At 45.6% G+C, this 24415-nt stretch overlaps 1 protein-coding gene and 1 long non-coding RNA gene across 8 annotated transcripts in view; one reads left to right on the forward strand and one right to left on the reverse strand.

Moving 5' to 3' along the window:
- Positions 1–24415, forward strand: part of LOC122564683 (zinc finger protein 239-like) — an 88109-nt gene that overhangs the window by 14668 nt on the left and 49026 nt on the right. For 3 of the 6 annotated variants that reach the window (XM_043719779.1, XM_043719778.1, XM_043719775.1), the window contains one exon: positions 7915–9182. The exons of 2 other annotated variants lie outside the window; for them this stretch is intronic. In XM_043719779.1, coding sequence (XP_043575714.1) covers positions 8006–8908 — 903 coding nt within the window. In that variant the 5' untranslated portion in view covers positions 7915–8005 and the 3' untranslated portion in view covers positions 8909–9182. Of the gene's footprint in view, positions 1–1950; positions 2357–7914; positions 9183–24415 lie in introns of those variants that run through there. One more of the 6 variants, XM_043719776.1, reaches the window with a different exon arrangement.
- Positions 15381–20640, reverse strand: LOC122564687. 2 transcript variants are annotated; one of them, XR_006315973.1, is made up of 8 exons: positions 20564–20640; positions 19959–20043; positions 19354–19438; positions 18749–18833; positions 18144–18228; positions 17539–17623; positions 16934–17018; positions 15381–15436 (listed from the first exon to the last, which is right to left on the reverse strand). It is a non-coding gene; the product is annotated as an uncharacterized LOC122564687 (long non-coding RNA). The 2 variants fall into 2 exon arrangements; XR_006315974.1 differs by lacking the exon at positions 15381–15436 and adding an exon at positions 15684–16081.

Raw genomic sequence — 24415 nt, forward strand, 5'->3', positions numbered from 1 at the left:
GGGAGCCCCAAGCACTGTGGATGTCAGCTAGACAGGGGATGAAACGTCTGCGACACAAATTCCCAGCTCAGCGAACAGAACCACAACAACGAGCACCCGAGCTACAAATCTCTCCCAAACTAGCGGGCCATTTAACTAAAGTTTGCTCCATTCTAAACCTGTCGCCCAATTCCTAAGGATCTGTATCCCTCTGCTCCCCACCTGCTCATGCATCTGTCCAGACACACATTAAATGAATCTACCGTGCCTGCCTGTACTACCTCTGCTGGCAATGCATTCCAGGCACCTACCACTCTGTAAAGTACTTGCTGCATATATCCCCCTTAAACTTTTCATCTCTCAACTTGAACGTGAGATCTCTTGGTATTGAATCCTTCACCCTGGGAAAAAGCTTATCTCTCTATCTACCCTGTCTATCTTCAGTCTCTTTTTTTCTAATGAAAACAAATCTAACCTACTCAACCTCTCTTCATAGCTAGCACCTTCCATACCAGGCAACACCCTCTTAAACCTTCTCTGCACCCTCTCTAAAGCGTCCACATCTTTTGGTAATGTAGCAACCAGAACTGTACACAGTATTCTAAATGTGGCCAAACCAATGTCTTGTACAATTTTAACATTACCTGCCAGCTCTTATACTCAATACTCCGTCCAATGAAGGCAAACATACTATATGCCTTCTTGACCACTCTATCCACCTGTGCAGCAACCTTCAGGGTACAATGGACCTTATCTCCCAGATCTCTCTGCTCATCAACATTTCCCAAGGCTCTTCCATTTACAGTATAGTTCACTCTAGAATTAGACTTCCCAAAATTTGCCTCACATTTGCCCAGATTGAACTCCATCTGCCGCTTCTCCACCTAACTCTCCAGTCTATCTATATTCTCCTATATTCCTTGACAGTCCCCTAGGCTTTCTGCTACTCCGTCAATCTTCACGTCATATTCTCCTGTATTCCTTGACAGTCCCCTAGGCTTTCTGCTACTCCGTCAATCTTCACCTCATCTGCAAACTTACTGATCAGACCAACAATGCCCACTTCCAGATCATTCATGTATATCACAAACAACAGTGGCCCAGCACTGATCCCTGGTCACCTATCTCCATTTTGAGAAACTCCCTTCAACTACTACTCTCTGTCTCCTGTTGCTTAATCTGTTCTTTATCCACCCTAGCTAGAACACCCTGCACACCATGTGACTTCACTTTCTCCATTAGTTTACCATGGGGTTTACAAGGCTGCACTATGAATGCTGATTGGTTCAATGAAAGTGCCGTGGAGTTGGGTGAAAACAGAGTGAGGTGAGACAGGGAGAAAGTGAAGCTGAAAGATTGGATGTAGTGCTCGACTCAGTTTGGGCTGTTCGGAAAGTCACATGGTCCCAATGGGAACAGCCAATTTCTAAGTGATATTTGTGGAAGTTTTGTTTAAATTTAAATTTTAAAGTACAATATATCAGCTTAAGTGAAGGTAGGACTTTTGATTATAATAAAAATGTTTGAAATAAAGGAAGATCATTACCTCATGTAAATTCTCTTTAACTGGAGTAGCTAGCTGAGTGAAGAGAGAAGTCATGACAGGAGACCACAGACTTGTGGTGTGCTCCTCTTGTACATTGTTGAAAATAAGGAACGCTTAAGGAAGGTGTTTAAGATTATTAAAGGATTGGACACTCTGGAGGCAGGAAGCATGTTTCTGCTAATGGGCAAGTCCCAAACCAGAGGATACAGTTTAAAAATAAGGGTAGGCCACTTAAAACAGAGTTGAGGAGAAACTTCTTCACCCAGAGAGTGGTGGGTGTATGGAATGCTCTGCCCCAGAAGGCTGTGGAGGCCAAGTTTCTGGATACTTTCAAGAAAGAGTTGGATAGAGCTCTTGAAGATAGTGGAATCAAGGGTTACGGTGATAAGGCAGGAACAGGATACTGATTAAGGATGATCAGCCATGATCATAATGAATGGTGGTGCTGGCTCGAAGGGCAGAATGGCCTACTCCTGCACCTATTGTCTATTGTCTTCCAGTGTCCTTGATGGCCATGTGTGCAGGAAGCGTATCCATCTGCAGCTACTGGGTAATAGGTTTTCAGAATTGGAGCTGTGGATGGACTCACTGTGGAGCATCCACAGGACTGAGAATGTTGTGGACTGCACATTTAGTGAGTTAGACACACTGCAGGTGAGGATTACACAGGCAGAAAGGGAATGGGTGACCGTCAGATAAAATAAAAGGCTCATGAAGAAAGTGCAGGAGTCCCCAGCTGCAGCAGATGTGAATCCAGGATGGTATGTTACCTCCCTGATGCCAAGTTCCGCAATATCACAGAGCAGCTGCAGGACATTCTGGAACTGGAGGGTAAGTAGCCAGTGGTCCTGAAACACTAAACAAAGGGATGGGGTTCTGCAAAAAGAATATAGGGAGATCAGAGATATATAAAAATGGATGTAGGTTTGCTCGCTGAGCTGAAAGGTTCATTTCCAGACGTTTCATTACCTTACTAAGTAACATCTTATGTATCCATTATTGAAAGACCCTAAACAGACAATGAGCAAAACTAACATCTGTTACAAAATACCGTGAAAGGACTGTGACAAACAGGCAGAAAACTAGCCAGGATACATGATACATGAACACCAACTAGCCACAAAAAGACACGACCCTCTCTCATGAGTATCCTCACATACGGATGAGGAAGGACACCACCTCGACTGGGACAATACATCTAAGACAAGCCAAACAAAGACATGCACGAGAATTCCGAGAATCATGGCATTCCAACCAGAACTCGATCAACAAACACATCGAGTTAAACCCCATCTACCACCCCCTGAGAAAAGGAACAGGAAGTGACTTCACCACAGGAAATAACATCACCAAAGGAAATGACGTCACCAGTCCAAAGAAACCCAAACATATAAATAGAAAGCAGGAAACTTCAGCATTGCTTTGCATAAAGTCCACTGAAGATGTTACCTAGTAAGGTAATGAAATATCTGGAAATGAACCTTTCAGCTCAGCGAGCAAACCTACATCCAAAACCTCAACCTGAGCTTAAAACTCGCTAATAGTTTAAAATGCTGGTCATAGAGATGTACAGCATGGAAACAGACCCTTTTGTCCATGCCAACCAGATATCCCAACCCAATCTAGTCCCACCTGCCAGCTCCTGACCCATATCCCTCCAAACCCTTCGTATTCATATACCCATTCAAATGCCTTTTAAATGTTGCAATTGTATCAACCTCCACCACTCCCTCTGGCAGTTTATTCCATACATGTACCACCCTCTATGTGAAAAGGTTGCCCCTTGGGTCTTTTTTATATCTTTCCCCTCTCATTCTAAACCTATGGCCAGTAATTCTGGACTCCCCAACACCAGGGAAAAGACTTTGTCCATTTATCCTATCCATGCCCCTCATAATTTTATAAACCTCTATAAGGTCACCCCTCATCCTTCGACACTCTAGGGAAAACAGTCCTAGCCCATTCAGCCTCTCTCTGTAGCAACCTTGGCAACATCCTTGTAAATCTTTTCTGAACCCTTTCAAGTTTCATAACATCCTTCTGATCGTAAGGAGACCAGAATTGCATGCAATATTCTAACAGTGGCCTAACCAATGTCCTGTACAGCCGCAACAGGACCTCCCAACTCTTGTACTCAATACTCTGACCGTTAAAAGGAAGCATACCAAACGCGTTCTTCACTATCCTATCTACCTATAACTCCACCTTCAAGGAGCTATGAGCCTGCACTCCAAGGTCTCTTTGTTCAGCAACACTCCCGAGGACCTTACCATTAAGCGTATAAATCCTGCTAAGGTTTGCTTTCCTGAAATGCAGCACCTCTCATTTATCTGAATTAAACTCCATCTGCCATTTCTCAGCCCATTGGCCCATCTAGTCAAGATCCTGTTGTAATCTGAGGTAACCCTCTTTGCTGTCCACTACACCACCAATTTTGGTGTCATCTGCAAACTTATTAACTGTACCTCTTATGCTCACATCCAAATCATTTATGTAAATGAGAAAAAGTAGAGGACCCAGCACCAATCCTTGTGGCACTCCCCTGGTCACAGGCCTCCAGTCTGGAAAAACAACCCTCCACCACCACCTTCTGCCTTCTAGCTTTGAGCCAGTTCTGTATCCAAATGGCTAGTTCTACTTGTATTCCGTGAGATCTAACCTTGCTAACCAATCTCCCATGGGGAACCTTATTGAACGCCTTAGATCACATCTATCGCTCTGCCCTCTTCAATCCTCTGTTACTTCTTCAAAAAACTGAATCAAGTTTGTGAGACATGATTTCCCACGCACAAAGCCGTGTTGACTATCCCTAATCAGTCCTTGCCTTTCCAAATACATGTATATCCTGTCCCTCCGGATTCCCTCCAGCAACTTGCTCACCACTGACGTCAGGCTCACCAGTCTATAGTTTCCTGGGCTTGTCCTTACCACCATGTTAGCCAACCTCCAGTCTTCCAGCACCTCCCCTGTGACTATCGATGATACAAATATCTCCGCAAGAGCCCCAGCGATCACTTCCCTTGCTTCCCACACAGTTCTAAGGTACACCTGATCAGGTCCTGGGGATTTATCCACCTTTATGCATTTCAAGACATCCAGCACTTCCTCCTCTGTAATTTGGACATTTTGCAAGGTGTCACCATCTATTTCCTGACATTCCATATCTTCCATATCCTTTTCCACAGTAAATACAGATGCAAATATTCATTTAGTATCTCCCCCATTTTCTGTGGCTCCACACAAAAGCCACCTTGCTGATCTTTGAGGGGCCCTATTCTCTCCCAAGTTACCCTTTTGTTCTTAATGTATTTGTAAAAACCCTTTGCCTCAAATGTAATAATATCAGACTTGCTCCCAGTGCCATGTGCTAGCCAGAGCAAGAATAAGCGGATGGATCAGATGAGTATGTGGCTCGAGCCATGATGTATCAGAGAAGCGTTTAGATTCCTGGGGCATTCGGACTATTTCTATATTGTCTGTACATGCCTGACCGCTTGCCCCTGGGTACAGCTGGGACTAAAATCTCCTTGTGGAGGCTTTTGCCAGTTCCACTGGTGAGGTTAGGGTAAGGGGGATGGGAAAGTGTTGGCATAATGGGTCAGATTCAGATCAGAAAATGGAAAGTAGAATATTAGTTACAGATGTAGTCAGCACCTCCAAGACAAAAGAAAGGAGGATGAAACATACATCAGTCCTGACATCCCAGGACTCAGTCTGGTGAACCTCCTTCACTCTCTCACAATAGCCAGGGCATCCTTCCTTGGAACAAAGGTGCACACAGTACTCCAGGTTTGGGCTCACCATGGCCCTTATGGAAAGATATCTCTGCTCCTGTACTTGAATCCTTTCACTGTGAAGGCCAACATATCATTTGCATTCTTCACTTCTTGCCACTTCTGTCTGATTCCTAAAAGAGAGAATCACAGAGGAACATGTAACAAAATGGGTCAGAGTCTCTGACATTAAATTGTTGAAAATAATGTCCCCATCGTATTCATGCCGGTCATCAAACCCTTATTTACTCTCTTTCCATTTTCCAGCACCCAGCATGTAACCTATATGGTAGTGCCTTGGATGAACATCTAAACACTTCGGGTTGCAATGTTTCCTGCATCTGTCACCATTTCAGATACAGCCAGACCTGTTGTATATCTCCAGCACTTTGTTTTTATTTCAGATTTCCACTATTTTGCTTAAACTCTCAAAGTCATAGAGATGTTCTGTATGGAAACAAACCTTTCGGTCCAACTCGTCCATCTTGACCAAATATCCAAAACTGATCTAGTGCCATCTGTGAGCATTAGTCCCATATCCCTCTGAACACTTCCTAATCACATACCTATCCAGATGCCTTTTAAGTGTTGTAATTGTACAGCCTCCTCCATGTCTTCTGACAGCTCATTCCATACTTGCACCACCCTTTTGTGTGGAAGGATTGCCCCTCAGGTCCCTTTTAAATCTTTCCCCCCTCGGATTAGATTACATTACATTACATTACGGAAACAGGCCCTTCGGCCCAACAAGTCCACACTGACCTGCCAAAGCGGAACCCACCCATACCCCTACATTTACCCCTTACCTAACAGTACGGGCAATTTAGTATGGCCAGTTCACCTGACCGGCACATCTTTGGACTGTGGGAGGAAACCGGAGCACCCGGAGGAAACCCACGCAGACACTGGGAGAACGTGCAAACTCCACACAGTCAGTCGCCTGAGGTGGGAATTGAACCCGGGTCTCTGGCGCTGTGAGGCAGCAGTGCTAACCACTGTGCCACCATGCTGCCCACATTAAACACGCCCTCTAACGCTGAACTCCTTCAACCTGGGAAGAAAAGGTCCTTGTCTATTCCTCCTATCTGTTCTCCTCTACACGATAACCCTCTGCCTTTGACCAATCCAAGAAAAAAGTCTCCGCCTATTCAGCCTCTCTTTATCTCAATCCTTCCAATCCTAACAATAACATTGTAGATCTTTTCTGAAATCATTGAAGTTTAACAAGGTAGACTCATTGAGATGTACAGCATGGAAACAGCCCCATCAATCCAACTCGTCCATCCAGACCAGCATTGAATGCAGTATTCCAGAAGTCACCTAGCCATTGTCCTGTATAGCTGCAACTTGACCTCCCTGCTCCTATACTCAATCCACTGAGTATAGCAGCTTGAATACAAAATGCTGCCTTCACTATCCTGTCTGCCTGTGACTCCACTTTCAAGAAACTGTGAACCTGCACTCAAGTCTTTGTTTGGCAACAATTCCCAGGAACTTACCGTTAAGTGTGTTAAGTCCGACCCTGGTAACATCTTTCTGCAATCAGGGGGTCTAGAATTGAGCAGTGTTCTAAAAGTGACCTCACCAATCTCCTATATAGCTGCAATGTGACCTTCCAACCCCTATACTCAATCATAGAATCCTGACAGTCTGGAAGCAGGCTGTTTGGCCCATGGACCCACACCAAATGTCTGAAGAACATCCTATCCCTTCATTCCTGCCTTACCAACAGCTAATCCACCTAACCTGCACATCTTCGCACTGTGGAGGAAACTGGAGCAGACACAGAGTGTGCAAACTCCACACACAGAGTGGAATCAAACCCAGGTCTCTTTATTGATCAGTGCACTGGCCATTAAAAGGCAGTGTGCCAAACGCCACCTTCAGCGCCCAATCTTCCCTGAAACCCCACTTTCCAGGAACTATGCACTTGTTCTTAGCCCTTTGGAGAGATTTGAGGGTATGTGTAGAAAACAGGAACAGGGTTGGGTTGTAGCTCTATAAAATGTCTCTCCTTTATGCCTGTCTCTGCCACTTCTACCTCTTCCTGTAGTTTTATGCAAACACTGACTGGTTCCCTTCCTGGGGGATACTTATGAACCAGTTCAGTTTTAATGGTGCTAGGCACAGGAGTTTGACTCCAGCCTCAGGCAACTGTCTGTGTGGAATTTGCATATACTCTCCGTGTCTGCCTGGGTTTACTTCTCTGGGTTCTCAGGTTTCCTCCCACAATCCAAAGATGTGCAGGTTAGGTGAATTGGCCATGCTAAATTGCCCATAGCATTCAGGGATCTGTAGGTTAGGTGCATTAGTCAGGGGAAATGTGGAAAAGGGGAATCAGTGTGGATGGATTACTCTTCGGAGGGTCAGTGTGGACTTGTTGGGCCAAAGGGCCTGTTTCCACACGGCAGGGATTCTAGGACATCATCCTGCAGTTTGCCTAAGTATCATCTCCACAAGTGACCAGATTAATTTTTCTAAATTTCACAACTTGTGTTCTTCTGGTTTCTCCTAAACCATTTGGTTTCTGTTTGAAAGGTTGTTTTGCAAAGAGATTTTTTTCAAATTCACATCCAGATCTGACAGTCAGTGTTTGTAATAATCTCATTATCTCAGGATTTTGAGCATTGAAGGAAAAAGCACCATTCACACCGGGCAGAAACACGTATCGTCTGTGTGTGGAAGAGTCTGTGAAAATTCATCTGAAATGTCCAAACGCCAGCGCAGTCACACTGGAGAGAGACCATGGAAGTGTGAGGATTGTGGGAAGGGATTTCTTTACCCATCCCGTCTGGAAACTCACCAACGAAGTCACACTGGAGAGAAGCCGTTCACCTGCTCTGATTGTGGGATGGGATTCACTCAGTCATCCCACCTGCTGACACATCAGCGAGTTCATACCGGGGAGAGACCATTCACCTGCTCTCAGTGTGGGAAAGGATTCAGTCGGTCATTCAACCTATTGAAACACCAGCGAGTTCACAATGGGGAGAGACCATTCATCTGTTCTGAATGTGGAAAAGGATTCACTCGATTATCTAAACTGCCAGAACATCAGGGAGAACATGCTGGAGAGAAAACACTCACCTGCTCTGCTTGTGGAAAGGAATTCACTCAGTCTTCCAGCCTGCAGATACACCAGCCACTTCACACTGGGAAGAGACTATTCACTTGCTCCATGTGTGGCAAAGGATTCACTCAGTCATCCACCCTGCTCAGACACCAGCGGGTTCACACTGGGGAGAGACCGTTCACTTGTTCCCTGTGTGGGAAAGGATTCAGTCAATTATCCAACCTGCGGATACACCAGCGAATTCACACTGGGGAAAGACCATTCACCTGTCCTGAATGTGGAAAGGGATTCATTTGCTCATCTAAACTGCTGGAACACCAAGGAGTTCACACTGGGGAGAAACCATTCACTTGCTCAGTGTGTGGAAAAGGATTCACTCAGTCATCCAAGCTGCAGAGACACCAGCGAGTTCACACTGGGGAGAAGCCATTCACTTGCTCCACTTGTGGGAAGGGGTTTACCCAATCATCCAGCCTGCAGAGACACCAGCGCCTTCACACTGCAGAGAAACATTCACTCTGTGTACACGCCAGCTGATACACCAGTGCGTTCACTCTGGGGAGAGACTGTTTACTTGTTCCATATGTTGGAAGGGATTCACTCTGTCATCCAAACTGTTAATGCACCAGTGAAATGACACTGGGTGGGTCCTGTTCACCTTCTGTGTTTGTGTAAAAGGATTTACTGTTTGCAAACACGCAGAATCGCAGGTTTTGCTTTTCCTGACATCAAGGAATGTACCTTGGTTATTGGGCTTGGTATTGATATAAATAAACTCAGCTCTACAAAAGGAGCTGACAATGTAGGTAAATGTTGATATTATTGTGAATTTGTGTGATAAGTTTGAGAATGATCACATTGTCGCTGTACATCAACACACATTTACACTGGGTAAAGACTATCTACTTGCATATTGTTTGTAAAGTTATTTTGTGGATCAACAGAACTGTTGGAACAGCAATGTCAGTGATGGATTTGATGCTGCTGTTGGCTATATCCAGAAACGTGGTATGATGATGTTTATAAAATCACAGGTTCAGTAACCTATTTGGATAAAAATAAATCAAATCATCTTTTTGTTAAAACTATGAGCAAAGAGACCTTGGAGTGCAGGTTCATAGCTCCTTGAAAGTAGAGTCGCAGGTAGATAGGATAGTGAAAAAGGTGTTTGATATGCTTTCCTTTATTGGTCAGAGCATTGAGTACTGGAGTTGGGAGATCATGTTGCAGCCGTACAGGACATTGGTTAGGCCATTTTTGGAATAATGCATGCAATTCTGGTCTCCTTCCTATCAGAAGGATGTTGTGAAACTTGAAAGGGTTCAGAAAAGATTTACAAGGATGTTGCCAAGGTTGGAAGATTTCAGCTACAGAGAGAGGTGAATGGGCTTGGTCTGTTTTCCCTGGAGTGTTGGAGGATGAGGGGTGACCTTCGAGGTTTATAAAATCATGAGGGGCATGGATAGGATAAGTGGACAAAGTAATTTCACTGAGGTGGGGGAGTCCAGATCTAGAGGGCATAGGTTTAGGGTGAGAGGAGAAAGATTAAAAGGGACCTAAGGGGCAACAAATAATTAATTTCAGTCTCATTGTTTCATTAATGTTGTCTCATTTGGTGAACAGCGTTGTTATCTCAAATTAGCTGTTTCTTTCAAACTATAGATTCTAGATAAAAATTCTTCAGATAATCACTAATTGTAAAACTTTATATGCCAGGTATCTCCTTACTCTTTTCCCTTACTGCTTCTATAATAATGTCTCATTAGCTGAAGAATACTAACAATAAAAGTAATTATAACTTTATAATTGAAAGTAATATTACAACTTTTTTATGAGGAGTGATAGAATTTGACAATGGTAAGAATTCGAATACAAACAACAGAATTCAAGCAGACCTTCGAGATAAGCATGTCAGGGTCATGTCCGAAGGAGAACAGCCAGTAACTTTGGAATGCAACATAGAAAGTTCAAAGGCTGAGAGATAACAACAACTGTTAGTTATTGTGAAAATCCATAGAGGTGTCCGATAGGATTGGTTGTATAGAGAAAGGGGGAGAGCATAGTAACCATGGTGTGCGTGATCACTGGAACACAAAATATATAAAAATACTGTTTTTCACTGTATAAATCAAAGTGTCACTGATCTGTCTTACAATCTGAGCTCTACATTGAGAGAACAATTGGGATCTCGCGTCAAAGCCAGTTTTAAAGAAGATCTGATAGCCATCTCCCTGTCTGAACCAGATTTTGCTTGAAGAAGAATAAAGTCTGCCATGTGCCTGAATCCTGTCTGCTTCCTGAGTCTTTGTCCTAGGCTGGGGTTACAGTCCTACAGAGACCAACAATGCACATGATACGCCAGGGAAGGTATAATTGCTGTGAAGGCCAACATATCATTTACCTTCTTCACCTCCTGCATGTTTACTTTCCATGACTGGTGTACAGGGACACCCACATCTCATTGTACCTCCACCCCCACCCACCCCGTCTCTTATCCATGTCAGTACACTGCCACCAATCACATGTATTTTAGTTTTACATGCTAGCCTCTGACATGGACATGATCAAAATTCTTCTAAAAGTCACAGTAAACCACATCTACTCCCTTCCCTCAAGCAGGTTGACTCGAGGTCTCAGAGCATTGCAGTAGACTTGTCAACCATGAAGTCCTGTTTGTAAATCCATGTCGACTGTCCAATATTAGCACTGTGATCCAAATATTCTGCTATTAAATCTTTAGTGATAGATTCCAGCATTTTCCCTACTTCTGATGTTAGACTGGTTAACCTATCATTCTCTAGCTCATTTTTATCTTTAAATAGTGAGGTTCGATAGTTGCCCTCCAATCCTTGGGAATTGTTTGAGAGTCTACAGACCTTTGAAAGATGACCACAAATGAGTCCACTATGTCCAAGGCCATTTCTGTGAGTATCCTGGAAAGATTCTGATGTTCTCAGCTCAAAGGAAGAATTGGTTATAGAGAAGTAGGGATAATTGGAACAGCATTTGCAGAATTCTGCAAAACTTCATCTCGTAGTCAGTCTTTTGTTCTTTATTTCCAAAGTTGTCTCATTTAGGTATTTTAGAATTAGAATTCCTACAGTGTGGAAACAGGCCCTTCGGCCCAGCAAGTCCACACCGACCCATTCCCCTATTACTCTACATTTTCCCCCTGGCTAATGCACCCAACCTACACATCCTTGAACACTGGGCAATTTAGCATAGCCAATTCTCCTAACCTGCAGCCAAAGGAAACCCATGTATACTCTGGGGGAATGTGCAAACTCCACACACAGGCTGGTGTGAGGCAGCGGTGCTAACCACTGAGCTGTTTTAAACAACACCCATGACAAGGCTCAGAGTAACCTGTGATGGTGAGAAGCCAAGTTGTTACTGAACGGAGATTGCCCTGTGATCCTGAATGTGAAGCTTCTGGAGGAGAAGCCAGGTGAAATAATGTAACTCTAGTGAGACCTCAATCCATCTCAGAATTATAGAATGATCAGCACAGGAAGGGGGAGGGGGGCATTCCACCCCATCGTGACTGGGTTGGGCTTTGGAGAAGCTTTCCAATTCACCTTACTTTATGGTTTTGTTTCTTAACCCAATTAGATTCGACACGATTCCCTACAGAGTGGAAATAGGCCCTTCGGCCCCACCATCCGAAGACTAAACCACCCAGACCAATTTCACTCTGACACCTAACACTATGGGCAATTTAGCATAGCCAATTCACCTAACCTGCACATCTTTGGACTGTGGGAGGAAACCAGAGAAAACCCACGCAGACACTGGGAGAATGTACAAACTCCACACGCACAGTCACCTGAGGCTGGAATTGAACCCTGGTGCTGTGAGGCAGCAGTGCTAATCACTGAGCCACCGTGCCGAAATTGCTATTAGATCTGCTTCCATTTGCCTTTTGGGCAGTGCTTTCTGGGTGACAAGAGCTTGCTGTGTCTAGGAGTTTGAACCCTGCTAGCAAATTTCTTGTACTTTCTCTGTTCTCAACAGAAAATGTAACATTACCCATATAGAACTGAATTCCCAAATCCCTGAAACTGTTCTAACCAATATCTTCTGTAGCCACATCTGAGTCTTGACATCTTCCCTCATAGCAGAAAATAAGTGACATACCCCAGAATGAGCTGTAATTGGTTTTTATAGGTTTGTACTGCTAAGTCCTTGTTTTTGAACCATCTCCTAAAGGAACTTTCCTGTTTTATCCAAGCAACTGGTGAAGGAAAACTGTTTTGCTGAGTTTGCTTTTGCCAAGAGTGTATTTATGGAATGCTACTGGAGCAGCTTCCAGGCTGTTAAAACACAGATAAATTGTTATCATGGCCATACAGCAAGAGATGCTGGGTACACTGGCCAAGTCAAACACTGAAATCACAAAATGCAGACCAAACACAGCAGGCAGGAGTTAATGATATTAGCCCATAATGTAAATGTCAACAGTTATTATGCACAGACAACCCCAACAATTTATCCACTAAACAAAGGAGGGCCCAGACAGAAAGGCCCTGGGTGCTGCAACACAATGAAACGAACAATAGCATGTCACCAAAACAACAGACTTTGTTTCCAACTATTAAGTCTATCTCCCTGATTGGCTAGAACCATAGAAAGTTCCAGAAAACCATCTATGAGTTATAAAAACAGGCTTCACCTGCAAACTACTCTCCTGAATACACTCTTGGAATCCTCTTGTACCTTCTGAGGAGACCAGCAGACCAACCACAGGGAGAGAGAGGGGAAGAAAGCAGCTTGACAGACTCAGACAGAAAGCAACAGTATATATTGTAACTTTAAGGGGACAAACAGGATTACAGACAGTATATTTAGTATTAAAGGTTGTTATAGTTGTGTTCCTAATAAAACTGGGAGTGTTTTACACTGGTACCTGTTTGTGTTTGTATTGATTTGGTAATTTTGGGGCATATGGGCAAATTCATTCATAATATTCTGGTCTGAGTGATCTAAATTGTTGTAAGGAGAGACTAGAGCTGAAAATGTGTTGCTGGAAAAGCGCAGCAGGTCAGGCAGCATCCAAGGAACAGGAGAATCGACGTTTCGGGCATGAGCCCTTCTTCCTGAAGAAGGGCTCATGCCCGAAATGTCGATTCTCCTGCTCCATGGATGCTGCCTGACCTGCGCTTTTCCAGCAACACATTTTCAGCTCTGATCTCCAGCATCTGCAGTCTTCACTTTCTCCGTAAGGAGAGACTAGACAACAGTGCTATGTTGGAACAGTTGATGAATAATAGTTACAATCATATTATTTTGCCAAGTATTTCAAGATATCCAATACTTCTTGATTATATTTTAACTGTGATATAAGAATAAAGTGTGTTTTGCTTAGAGTCTTGTAGTTTGACCAATCAAATCTCATCTGGAACGTAGCACCTTATACATGCCTCTAAAGATGTGTTCTGGTCTAGGTTATCTCTTTGAAATGTTGTGAAGGGATTTGGTCTGGTCCATAACAAACATAGAGTCATAGGGATGTACAGCACGGAAACAGACTCTTTGGTCCAACCCGTCCATGCCGACCAGATATCCCAATCCAATCTAGTCCCACCTGCCAGCACCCGGCCCTTATTCCTCCAAACCCTTCCTATTCATATACACATCCAGATACCTTTTAAATGTTGCAATTGTATCAGCCTCCACCAATTCCTCTGGTAGCTCATTCCATATACGTACCACCTTCTGTATGAAAAAGTTGGCCCTTAGGTCTCTCTTATATCTTTCCCCTCTCACCCTAAACGTATGCTCTTTAGTTCTGGACTCCCCCACCTCAGGGAAAAGATTTTGTCTATTTACCCTATCCATGCCCCTCAGGATTTTATAAACCTCTGTAAGCTCACCCCTCAGACGCTCCAGGGAAAACAGCCCTAGCCTATTCAACCTCTCCCTATAGTTCAAATCTTCCAACCCTGGCAACATCGAAGTAAATCTTTTCTGAACCCTTTCAAGTTTCACAACATTTTTTCAAGAGGAAGGAGACCAGAATTGCATGCAATATTCCAACAGTGGCCTAACAATGTCCTGTACAGCCGCAACATAACCTCCCAACTCCTGTACTCAATACTCTGACGATAAAGGAAAGCACACAAAACACCTGCTTCACTATCCTATTTACCTGCGACACCACTTTCAAGGAGCTATGAACATGCACTGCAAGGTCTCTTCACTTTGTCCTTATGCAGGGAACCTCGATTATCCGAACGAGATGGACGGGACTATTTTGTTCGGATAACTGATTATTCCTCTGGGGCTTGGGTGGTTTCTATTAAGTCTGCTCCCTGTCAGGAGACAGCAGCACACTGCACGTGAGGCCCGCCACCTGCCTGTCCCCAACACCACCCTGCCCACCCCCAACACCTCCCACCTCTCTGCCCGTCCCCCCAACCCTGTCAAGCACCCCACCCCACCCAGGCTGTCGGACTGGACACTAAGAGTAAGACTGCTGCTACCTTTCTGGGGTAAGTCTCCAAATAGCATGCGCGCGCGCACACTCACACACTCTCAACTTTTTGACAAGTTCCACCTCTTTTCAGGACAATGTTAGAGAGATTATCTGGGAGAAAGGGGGTTATGGTTCACCCCTGTGTAGAACTCCAGGGAAAGTGTAGGGGGAGAGGGTGGGAGGTCAGTCATGTGGAGACGGTGCCTGGCCTCTCATCTATGTCCAGGACTGTTCTCGGTAGAGATAGTTTTTAATAATTCTAAACAAAAGATCAGGTTTGAAACAGCTCTTTCATGTAATGTTTCTATCGGGACCTTGAGATCTCCTTCGATTATCCGATGTTCGGATAATTGGTATTCGGATAATCAAGGTTCCTCTGTATTACGAAGTCACTTGGACAAGTCCTGCCAGATCTCCCTGATCCTGCATTCACTTTGATATGGTGCAATTTACTTTCAGTTAAATCATCAAACTGCCTGGTTGGGGAAAAAAACCTACTATATGTAGAGCACACTGAGACACTTTAACCACTCACCTCAGGCCCAATAATAAACGTTCAGCCCCTTGGAGTTGGAAACGAGCTACTGTGCCTGCAGAAGAAAATTGAACAAATGACTCAGGAAATATAATAATGTAAGACTTGCTCCCAGTGCCATTTGCTAGCGAGAGCAGAAATAAGAGGGTAGATCAGCTGAATGCATAGCTAGAGAAATGGTGTACCAGAGAAGGGTTTAGATACTGAGGCATTGGGATCATTTTTGTGGTAGGTGGGACCTACGCAAGCCTGACTGCTTGCCCCTGGTTAGAGCTGGGAGAAATCTCCTTGTGGGCGCATTTGCCAGTTTTGTTGGTGAGGTTTTAAACTAATATGGCGGGGGATGGGAACCAAAGTGTAGGCTTAGATGGGTCAGATTCAGATCAGAAAATGGGAGTTGGATCATTCATTACTGATGTAGTCAGCACTTCCAAGACTAAAGAAAGGAGGATTAAATGAGGATCGAGTCTCTCTTCATACATCAGTCCTGACATCCCAGGACTTAGTCTGGTGAACCTCCTTTACTCTCTCTCAATAGCTGGGGCACCCTTCCTTGGGAAAGGAGAACATAGGTATACACAGTGCTCAAAGTGTGGTCTCACCAAAGGCCTTATAGAAAGCTATCCCTGCTCCTGTGCTTTCACTGTGAAGGCCAATGTATTATTTGCATTCTTCACTATTTGCAGCTCCTGCCTGCTTCCTAAAACAGAATCACAGAGAAACATGGGACAAAATGGGGTCAAAGTCTCTGACATAAAATTGTTGAACATAATGAGCTAATCGTATCCATGCTGGTCATCAAGCCCTTATTTACTCTCGTTACATTTTCCAGCACCCAATGTGTAACCTATATGGTATGATCACCTAAACATGTCTTCAAGAATGCAATGTTTCATGCATCTGTCACCATTTCAGATGCTGCCAGACCTGCTTAGTGTTTTCACTTTGGTAGAAATCTTAAATAAAAACAATTTGCTTAAGCACTTAGAGTCATAGAGTTATACAGCATGGAAACAGACTGTCCAGTCCAACTTGCCCATATCGATCTGTACATGCACCACCCTCTGATTAAAAAGGTTGCCCCTTTGGTCCCTTTCAAGTCTGGCACCTTTCACGTTAAATCTATGCCCTCTAGTTTTGGACTGCCCTACCCTGGGAAAAAAATTTTGACTATTCACTGTATTCATGCTCCTCATGATTTTATAAACTTCTGCAAGGCACCCCTCGGCTTCCAAAGGATACTCCGGTTTCCTCCCACAGTCCAAAGATGTGCAGGTCAGGTGAATTGGCCATGCTAAATTGTCCATAGTGTTAGGTGCATTAGTTAGGAGTAAATATAGGGGAATCTGTCTGAGTGGGTTACTTGTCGGAGGGTCGGTGTGGGCTTGTTGGGCCAAAGGGCCTGTTTGCATTCTGTAGGGAATCTAATCTAATCAAATGGAACCTAATCGGAGAGCAGTCTTTCTTGATCTGAAAAAGTGGACAATTTCTAAGCAGGATTGCTGGAGCAGTGCCAGTTTGCAATGGCATACACACACTTAAATAAACTCACCATCTCATCTTTGTACTTCTATCTTAAAGTGATGCCAACTGCTGGGAGAGAAATGAAGGTAGCATTTCAGATCTGTGCTCTTCCACTAGAATGGAGAATAGTTTATAAATATGAACAACTTGTAACTTGTAAAGGATCTCAACAGGTCACATCACAGGGTATTCATATCAGACAGGGCAAGATTATTCTGACAGTTACCGTCACCAGTTTAATTTGCTGAATTTACAGTAAACCATCACAATGGGTATTGTCAGGAGATGGTGTGTGGTGCAGCGCCAGTGATTGCAGAAGTTAAACTGCTGGGCACTGCCTAGGTCTAGTACAATATCTGAGTCGCTAAGACATTGCTCTGGGAATCCCAAGGGGTTTCTCTGGACAGCTCTGACTCGAGTTCACCTGTCCATCCTCCAAGCCTCAGATCCAATGTAGTAACAATTTTCTTTCATCTCGACTTCCTCTCAACTGCAGAATGTTAGGCATTTCACAAGTGGTTTTGTGGATTATCAAGAACTGGTCTACTTCACTGGTCTACTTCACAATTTCTAAGCAGGATTGCTGGAGCAATGCCAGTTTGCAATGGCATACACACACTTAAATAAACTCACCATCTCATCTTTGTACTTCTATCTTAAAGTGATGCCAACTGCTGGGAGAGAAATGAAGGTAGCATTTCAGATCTGTGCTCTTCCACTAGAATGGAGAATAGTTTATAAATATGAACAACTTGTAACTTGTAAAGGAGCTCAACAGGTCACATCACAGGGTATTCATATCAGACAGGGCAAGATTATTCTGACAGTTACCGTCACCAGTTTAATTTGCTGAATTTACAGTAAACCATCACAATGGGTATTGTCAGGAGATGGTGTGTGGTGCAGCGCCAGTGATTGCAGAAGTTAAACTGCTGGGCACTGCCTAGGTCTAGTACAATATCTGAGTCGCTAAGACATTGCTCTGGGAATCCCAAGGGGTTTCTCTGGACAGCTCTGACTCGAGTTCACCTGTCCATCCTCCAAGCCTCAGATCCAATGTAGTAACAATTTTCTTTCATCTCGACTTCCTCTCAACTGCAGAATGTTAGGCATTTCACAAGTGGTTTTGTGGATTATCAAGAACTGGTCTACTTCACTGGTCTACTTCACAATTTCTAAGCAGGATTGCTGGAGCAATGCCAGTTTGCAATGGCATACACACACTTAAATAAACTCACCATCTCATCTTTGTACTTCTATCTTAAAGTGATGCCAACTGCTGGGAGAGAAATGAAGGTAGCATTTCAGATCTGTGCTCTTCCACTAGAATGGAGAATAGTTTATAAATATGAACAACTTGTAACTTGTAAAGGATCTCAACAGGTCACATCACAGGGTATTCATATCAGACAGGGCAAGATTATTCTGACAGTTACCGTCACCAGTTTAATTTGCTGAATTTACAGTAAACCATCACAATGGGTATTGTCAGGAGATGGTGTGTGGTGCAGCGCCAGTGATTGCAGAAGTTAAACTGCTGGGCACTGCCTAGGTCTAGTACAATATCTGAGTCGCTAAGACATTGCTCTGGGAATCCCAAGGGGTTTCTCTGGACAGCTCTGACTCGAGTTCACCTGTCCATCCTCCAAGCCTCAGATCCAATGTAGTAACAATTTTCTTTCATCTCGACTTCCTCTCAACTGCAGAATGTTAGGCATTTCACAAGTGGTTTTGTGGATTATCAAGAACTGGTCTACTTCACTGGTCTACTTCACAATTTCTAAGCAGGATTGCTGGAGCAATGCCAGTTTGCAATGGCATACACACACTTAAATAAACTCACCATCTCATCTTTGTACTTCTATCTTAAAGTGATGCCAACTGCTGGGAGAGAAATGAAGGTAGCATTTCAGATCTGTGCTCTTCCACTAGAATGGAGAATAGTTTATAAATATGAACAACTTGTAACTTGTAAAGGATCTCAACAGGTCACATCACAGGGTATTCATATCAGACAGGGCAAGATTATTCTGACAGTTACCGTCACCAGTTTAATTTGCTGAATTTACAGTAAACCATCACAATGGGTATTGTCAGGAGATGGTGTGTGGTGCAGCGCCAGTGATTGCAGAAGTTAAACTGCTGGGCACTGCCTAGGTCTAGTACAATATCTGAGTCGCTAAGACATTGCTCTGGGAATCCCAAGGGGTTTCTCTGGACAGCTCTGACTCGAGTTCACCTGTCCATCCTCCAAGCCTCAGATCCAATGTAGTAACAATTTTCTTTCATCTCGACTTCCTCTCAACTGCAGAATGTTAGGCATTTCACAAGTGGTTTTGTGGATTATCAAGAACTGGTCTACTTCACTGGTCTACTTCACAATTTCTAAGCAGGATTGCTGGAGCAATGCCAGTTTGCAATGGCATACACACACTTAAATAAACTCACCATCTCATCTTTGTACTTCTATCTTAAAGTGATGCCAACTGCTGGGAGAGAAATGAAGGTAGCATTTCAGATCTGTGCTCTTCCACTAGAATGGAGAATAGTTTATAAATATGAACAACTTGTAACTTGTAAAGGATCTCAACAGGTCACATCACAGGGTATTCATATCAGACAGGGCAAGATTATTCTGACAGTTACCGTCACCAGTTTAATTTGCTGAATTTACAGTAAACCATCACAATGGGTATTGTCAGGAGATGGTGTGTGGTGCAGCGCCAGTGATTGCAGAAGTTAAACTGCTGGGCACTGCCTAGGTCTAGTACAATATCTGAGTCGCTAAGACATTGCTCTGGGAATCCCAAGGGGTTTCTCTGGACAGCTCTGACTCGAGTTCACCTGTCCATCCTCCAAGCCTCAGATCCAATGTAGTAACAATTTTCTTTCATCTCGACTTCCTCTCAACTGCAGAATGTTAGGCATTTCACAAGTGGTTTTGTGGATTATCAAGAACTGGTCTACTTCACTGGTCTACTTCACAATTTCTAAGCAGGATTGCTGGAGCAATGCCAGTTTGCAATGGCATACACACACTTAAATAAACTCACCATCTCATCTTTGTACTTCTATCTTAAAGTGATGCCAACTGCTGGGAGAGAAATGAAGGTAGCATTTCAGATCTGTGCTCTTCCACTAGAATGGAGAATAGTTTATAAATATGAACAACTTGTAACTTGTAAAGGATCTCAACAGGTCACATCACAGGGTATTCATATCAGACAGGGCAAGATTATTCTGACAGTTACCGTCACCAGTTTAATTTGCTGAATTTACAGTAAACCATCACAATGGGTATTGTCAGGAGATGGTGTGTGGTGCAGCGCCAGTGATTGCAGAAGTTAAACTGCTGGGCACTGCCTAGGTCTAGTACAATATCTGAGTCGCTAAGACATTGCTCTGGGAATCCCAAGGGGTTTCTCTGGACAGCTCTGACTCGAGTTCACCTGTCCATCCTCCAAGCCTCAGATCCAATGTAGTAACAATTTTCTTTCATCTCGACTTCCTCTCAACTGCAGAATGTTAGGCATTTCACAAGTGGTTTTGTGGATTATCAAGAACTGGTCTACTTCACTGGTCTACTTCACAATTTCTAAGCAGGATTGCTGGAGCAATGCCAGTTTGCAATGGCATACACACACTTAAATAAACTCACCATCTCATCTTTGTACTTCTATCTTAAAGTGATGCCAACTGCTGGGAGAGAAATGAAGGTAGCATTTCAGATCTGTGCTCTTCCACTAGAATGGAGAATAGTTTATAAATATGAACAACTTGTAACTTGTAAAGGATCTCAACAGGTCACATCACAGGGTATTCATATCAGACAGGGCAAGATTATTCTGACAGTTAGGACCCCACTGTAAACACTACAACCCACACCCGGGGCCCCCTGTAAACACTGACACACTCACCTGGTACCCCCTGTAAACACTGACACGCTCCCCGGGACCCCCCCGTAAACAGAGAAACACTCCCTGGGACGCCCCATAAACACTGACACACTCCCCGGTACACCTGTGTAAACACTGGCACACTCCCTGGGACCCCCCTGTAAACACTGACACACTCTCCGGGACCCCACAGTAAACACTGACACACTCCCTGGTACCCCCTGTAAACAGTGACACACTCCCTGGGACGCCCCATAAACACTGACACACTCCCCGGGACCCCCCCGTAAACACTGACACACTCCCCGGGACCCCCTGTAAACATGACACACTCTCCAGGACCCCCCTGTAAATACTGACACACTCCCTATGATGCCCCTGTAAACAATGACACACTCCCCGGGATCCCCTAGTAAACAATTACACACTCCCCAGGATCCCCTGTAAACACTGGCACACTTCCCGGGACCGCCCTGTAAACACTGACACACTCGCCAGGACCCCCCTGTTAACGCAAAGACTCTCCCGGAACTCGTGTAAACACTGACACACACCCTGGGACTCCCCCTGTAAACACTGACACACTCTCCGGGAGACCCTGTAATCACTGTCGCACACCCCGGTACCCCCTGTAAACATGACACACTCCCCGGTTGCCCCTAAACACTGACACACTCCGTGGGACTCCCTGTAAACACTGACACACTCGGACCTCGTGTAAACACTGACATACTCCCGGGACATCGTGTAAACACTGAAACACTCCCAGGAACCCCCCCCCCAGGTAAACACCGACAACCTCCCTGAGACTCCCCTGTAAACACAGACACACTGCCCCGGACGTCGTGTAAACACTGACACACACCCTGGGAATCCCAGTAAATAGTGACACCGCCTGCTACCCCCTGTAAACATGACACACTCTCAGGGACCCTCTGTAAACACAAAGACTCTCCCAGACCTCGTGTAATCACTGACACACTCCCCGAGACCCCCTGTAAATACTGACTCACTTCCCGTGATCGCCCTGTAAACACTGACACACTCCCAAGGACCCCCCTGCAAACACTGACACACTCCCTGGGACCCCCCTGTAAAAAATGACACACTCCCCAGGACCCTCGCCATAAACAATGACACACTCCCCGTGATCCTCCTGTAAACGTTGACACACTCCCCAGGACCCCACCTGTAAACACAGACACACTCCCTGGGACGTCCTGTAAACACTGACACACTCCCACGTACACCCCCTGTAAACATTTACACACTCCCTGGGATACCCCATAAACACTGGCACACTCCCTGGGGCCCCCGAAAAAACTGACACACTTCCCCGGACACCCACTGTAAACACTGACACACTTCCCCGGGACACCCCCTTTAAACACTGACACAGTCCCCGGGAACCCTCCTGTAAACACTGACACACTCCCCCGGACACCCCCTGTAAACACTGACACACTCCCAAGGACTCCCCTGCAAACACTGACACACTCCCCGGGACCATCCTGAAAACACTGACTCACTCACTGGGACTCCCCTGTAAACACAGACACGCCCCAGGATCGCCCTGTAAACACTAACAAACTCCGTGGGACTCTCTGTATACACAAACACATGTTGGGAGCCACCTGTAAACAATGACACACTCCCCGGGATACCCCAGTAAGCAATGACACACTCCCCAGGATCCCCCTGTAAACACTGGCACACTCCCTGGGACCACCCTGTAAACACAACCACACTCCCCGGGAGACCCTGTAAACACTGTCGCACACCCCGGTACCCCCTGTAAGCATGACACACTCCCCGGGTGCCCCTAAACACTGACACACTCCCCGGGACTCCCTGTAAACACAAAGACTCTCCGGGAACTCATGGAAACACTGACACACACCCCAGGACCACCTGTAAACACAAAGACTCCCCGAGACCCCCCTGTAAACACAGACACACTGCCCCGGACGTCGTGTAAACACTGACACACTCCCTGGGAATCCCAGTAAATAGTGACACCACCCGCCACCCCCTGTAAACATGACACACTCTCAGGGACCCCCTACAAACACAAAGACGCTCCCAGACCTCTTGTAATCACTGACACACTCCCCGGGACCCCCTGTAAACGGTGCAACACACCCTGGGACTCCCCATAAACACTGACGCACTCCCCGAGACACTCTATAAATACTGACACACTCCCCGGGATCCCCCCGTAAACAATGACACACTCCCCGTGATCCCCCTGTAAACACTGATACACTCCCTGGGCCGCCCTGTAACACTGACACCCTCCCCGGGATCTCCCCGTAAACAATGACACACTCCCCCGGACACCCCCTGTAAACACTGACACACTGCCCAGGACCCCACCTGTAAACACTGACACAATCAACGCGACCCCCCTGTAAATACTGACACACTCGCCGGGACGTCCTGTAAACACTGACACACTCCCACGGACAGCGACTGTAAACATTGACACACTCCCTGGGATCCCCCCATAAACAATGACACACTCCCTGGGACCCCCTGTAAAGACTGACACACTCCCTGGGACCCCCTGTAAAGACTGACACACTCCCCAGGACCCCAACCGTAAACACTGACACAATCAACGTGACCCCACCTGTAAACACTGACACACTCCCTGGGACCCCCTGTAAACACTGACACACTCCCCGGGACCCCCCCTGTAAACACTGACATACTCCCCCGGAAACCCCCTGTAAACACTGACACACTCTTCTGGACACCCCTTGTAAACAGTGACACACTCCCCAGGACCCCACCTGTCAACACTGACACACTCCCTGGGATCCCCCGAAAAGACTGACACACTTCCCCGGACACCCACTGTAAACACTGACACACTCCCCGGGACACCCACTGTAAACACTGACACAACCCAAGGACCCCCCTGCAAACAATGACACACTCCACAGGACTCCACTGAGAACACTGACACACTCACCTGGGACCCCCTGTAAACTCTGACACACTCACCCGGAACCCCCTGTAAACACTGACACACTCCCCGGGAACCCCCGTAAACACTGACACACTCCCCGGGAACCCCCGTAAACACTGACACACGCCCCGGTACCACCTGTAAATACTGACACACTCCCCGGTACCCCCTGTAAACACTGACACACTCCCCGGGAACCCCCGTAAACACTGACACACTCTCCGGGAGCCCCTATAAACAGTGAAACACTCCCTGGGACGCCCCATAAACACTGACACACTCCCCGGTACACCTCTGTAAACAGTGAAACACACCCTGGGACCCCCCCCCCTGTAAACACTGACACACTCATCTGGGACCCCCTGTAAACACTGACACACTCCCCGGGACTCCCGTAAACACTGACACACTCCCCGGTACCCCCTGTAAACATGACACACTCTCCGGGAGCCCCTGTAAACACTGACACACTCCCCGGTACACCTCTGTAAACAGTGAAACACACCCTGGGACCGCCCCCCAGTAAACAATGTCACACTCCCCGGGGATCCCGCAATAAACAATGACACACTCCCCGGGACCCCCCTGTAAACTCTGGCACACTCCCTGGGATCCCCCCCGTAAACACTGACACACTCCC

The sequence above is a fragment of the Chiloscyllium plagiosum genome, chromosome 30 (assembly GCF_004010195.1).
Source record: "Chiloscyllium plagiosum isolate BGI_BamShark_2017 chromosome 30, ASM401019v2, whole genome shotgun sequence".
Taxonomy (NCBI): Eukaryota; Metazoa; Chordata; class Chondrichthyes; order Orectolobiformes; family Hemiscylliidae; genus Chiloscyllium; species Chiloscyllium plagiosum.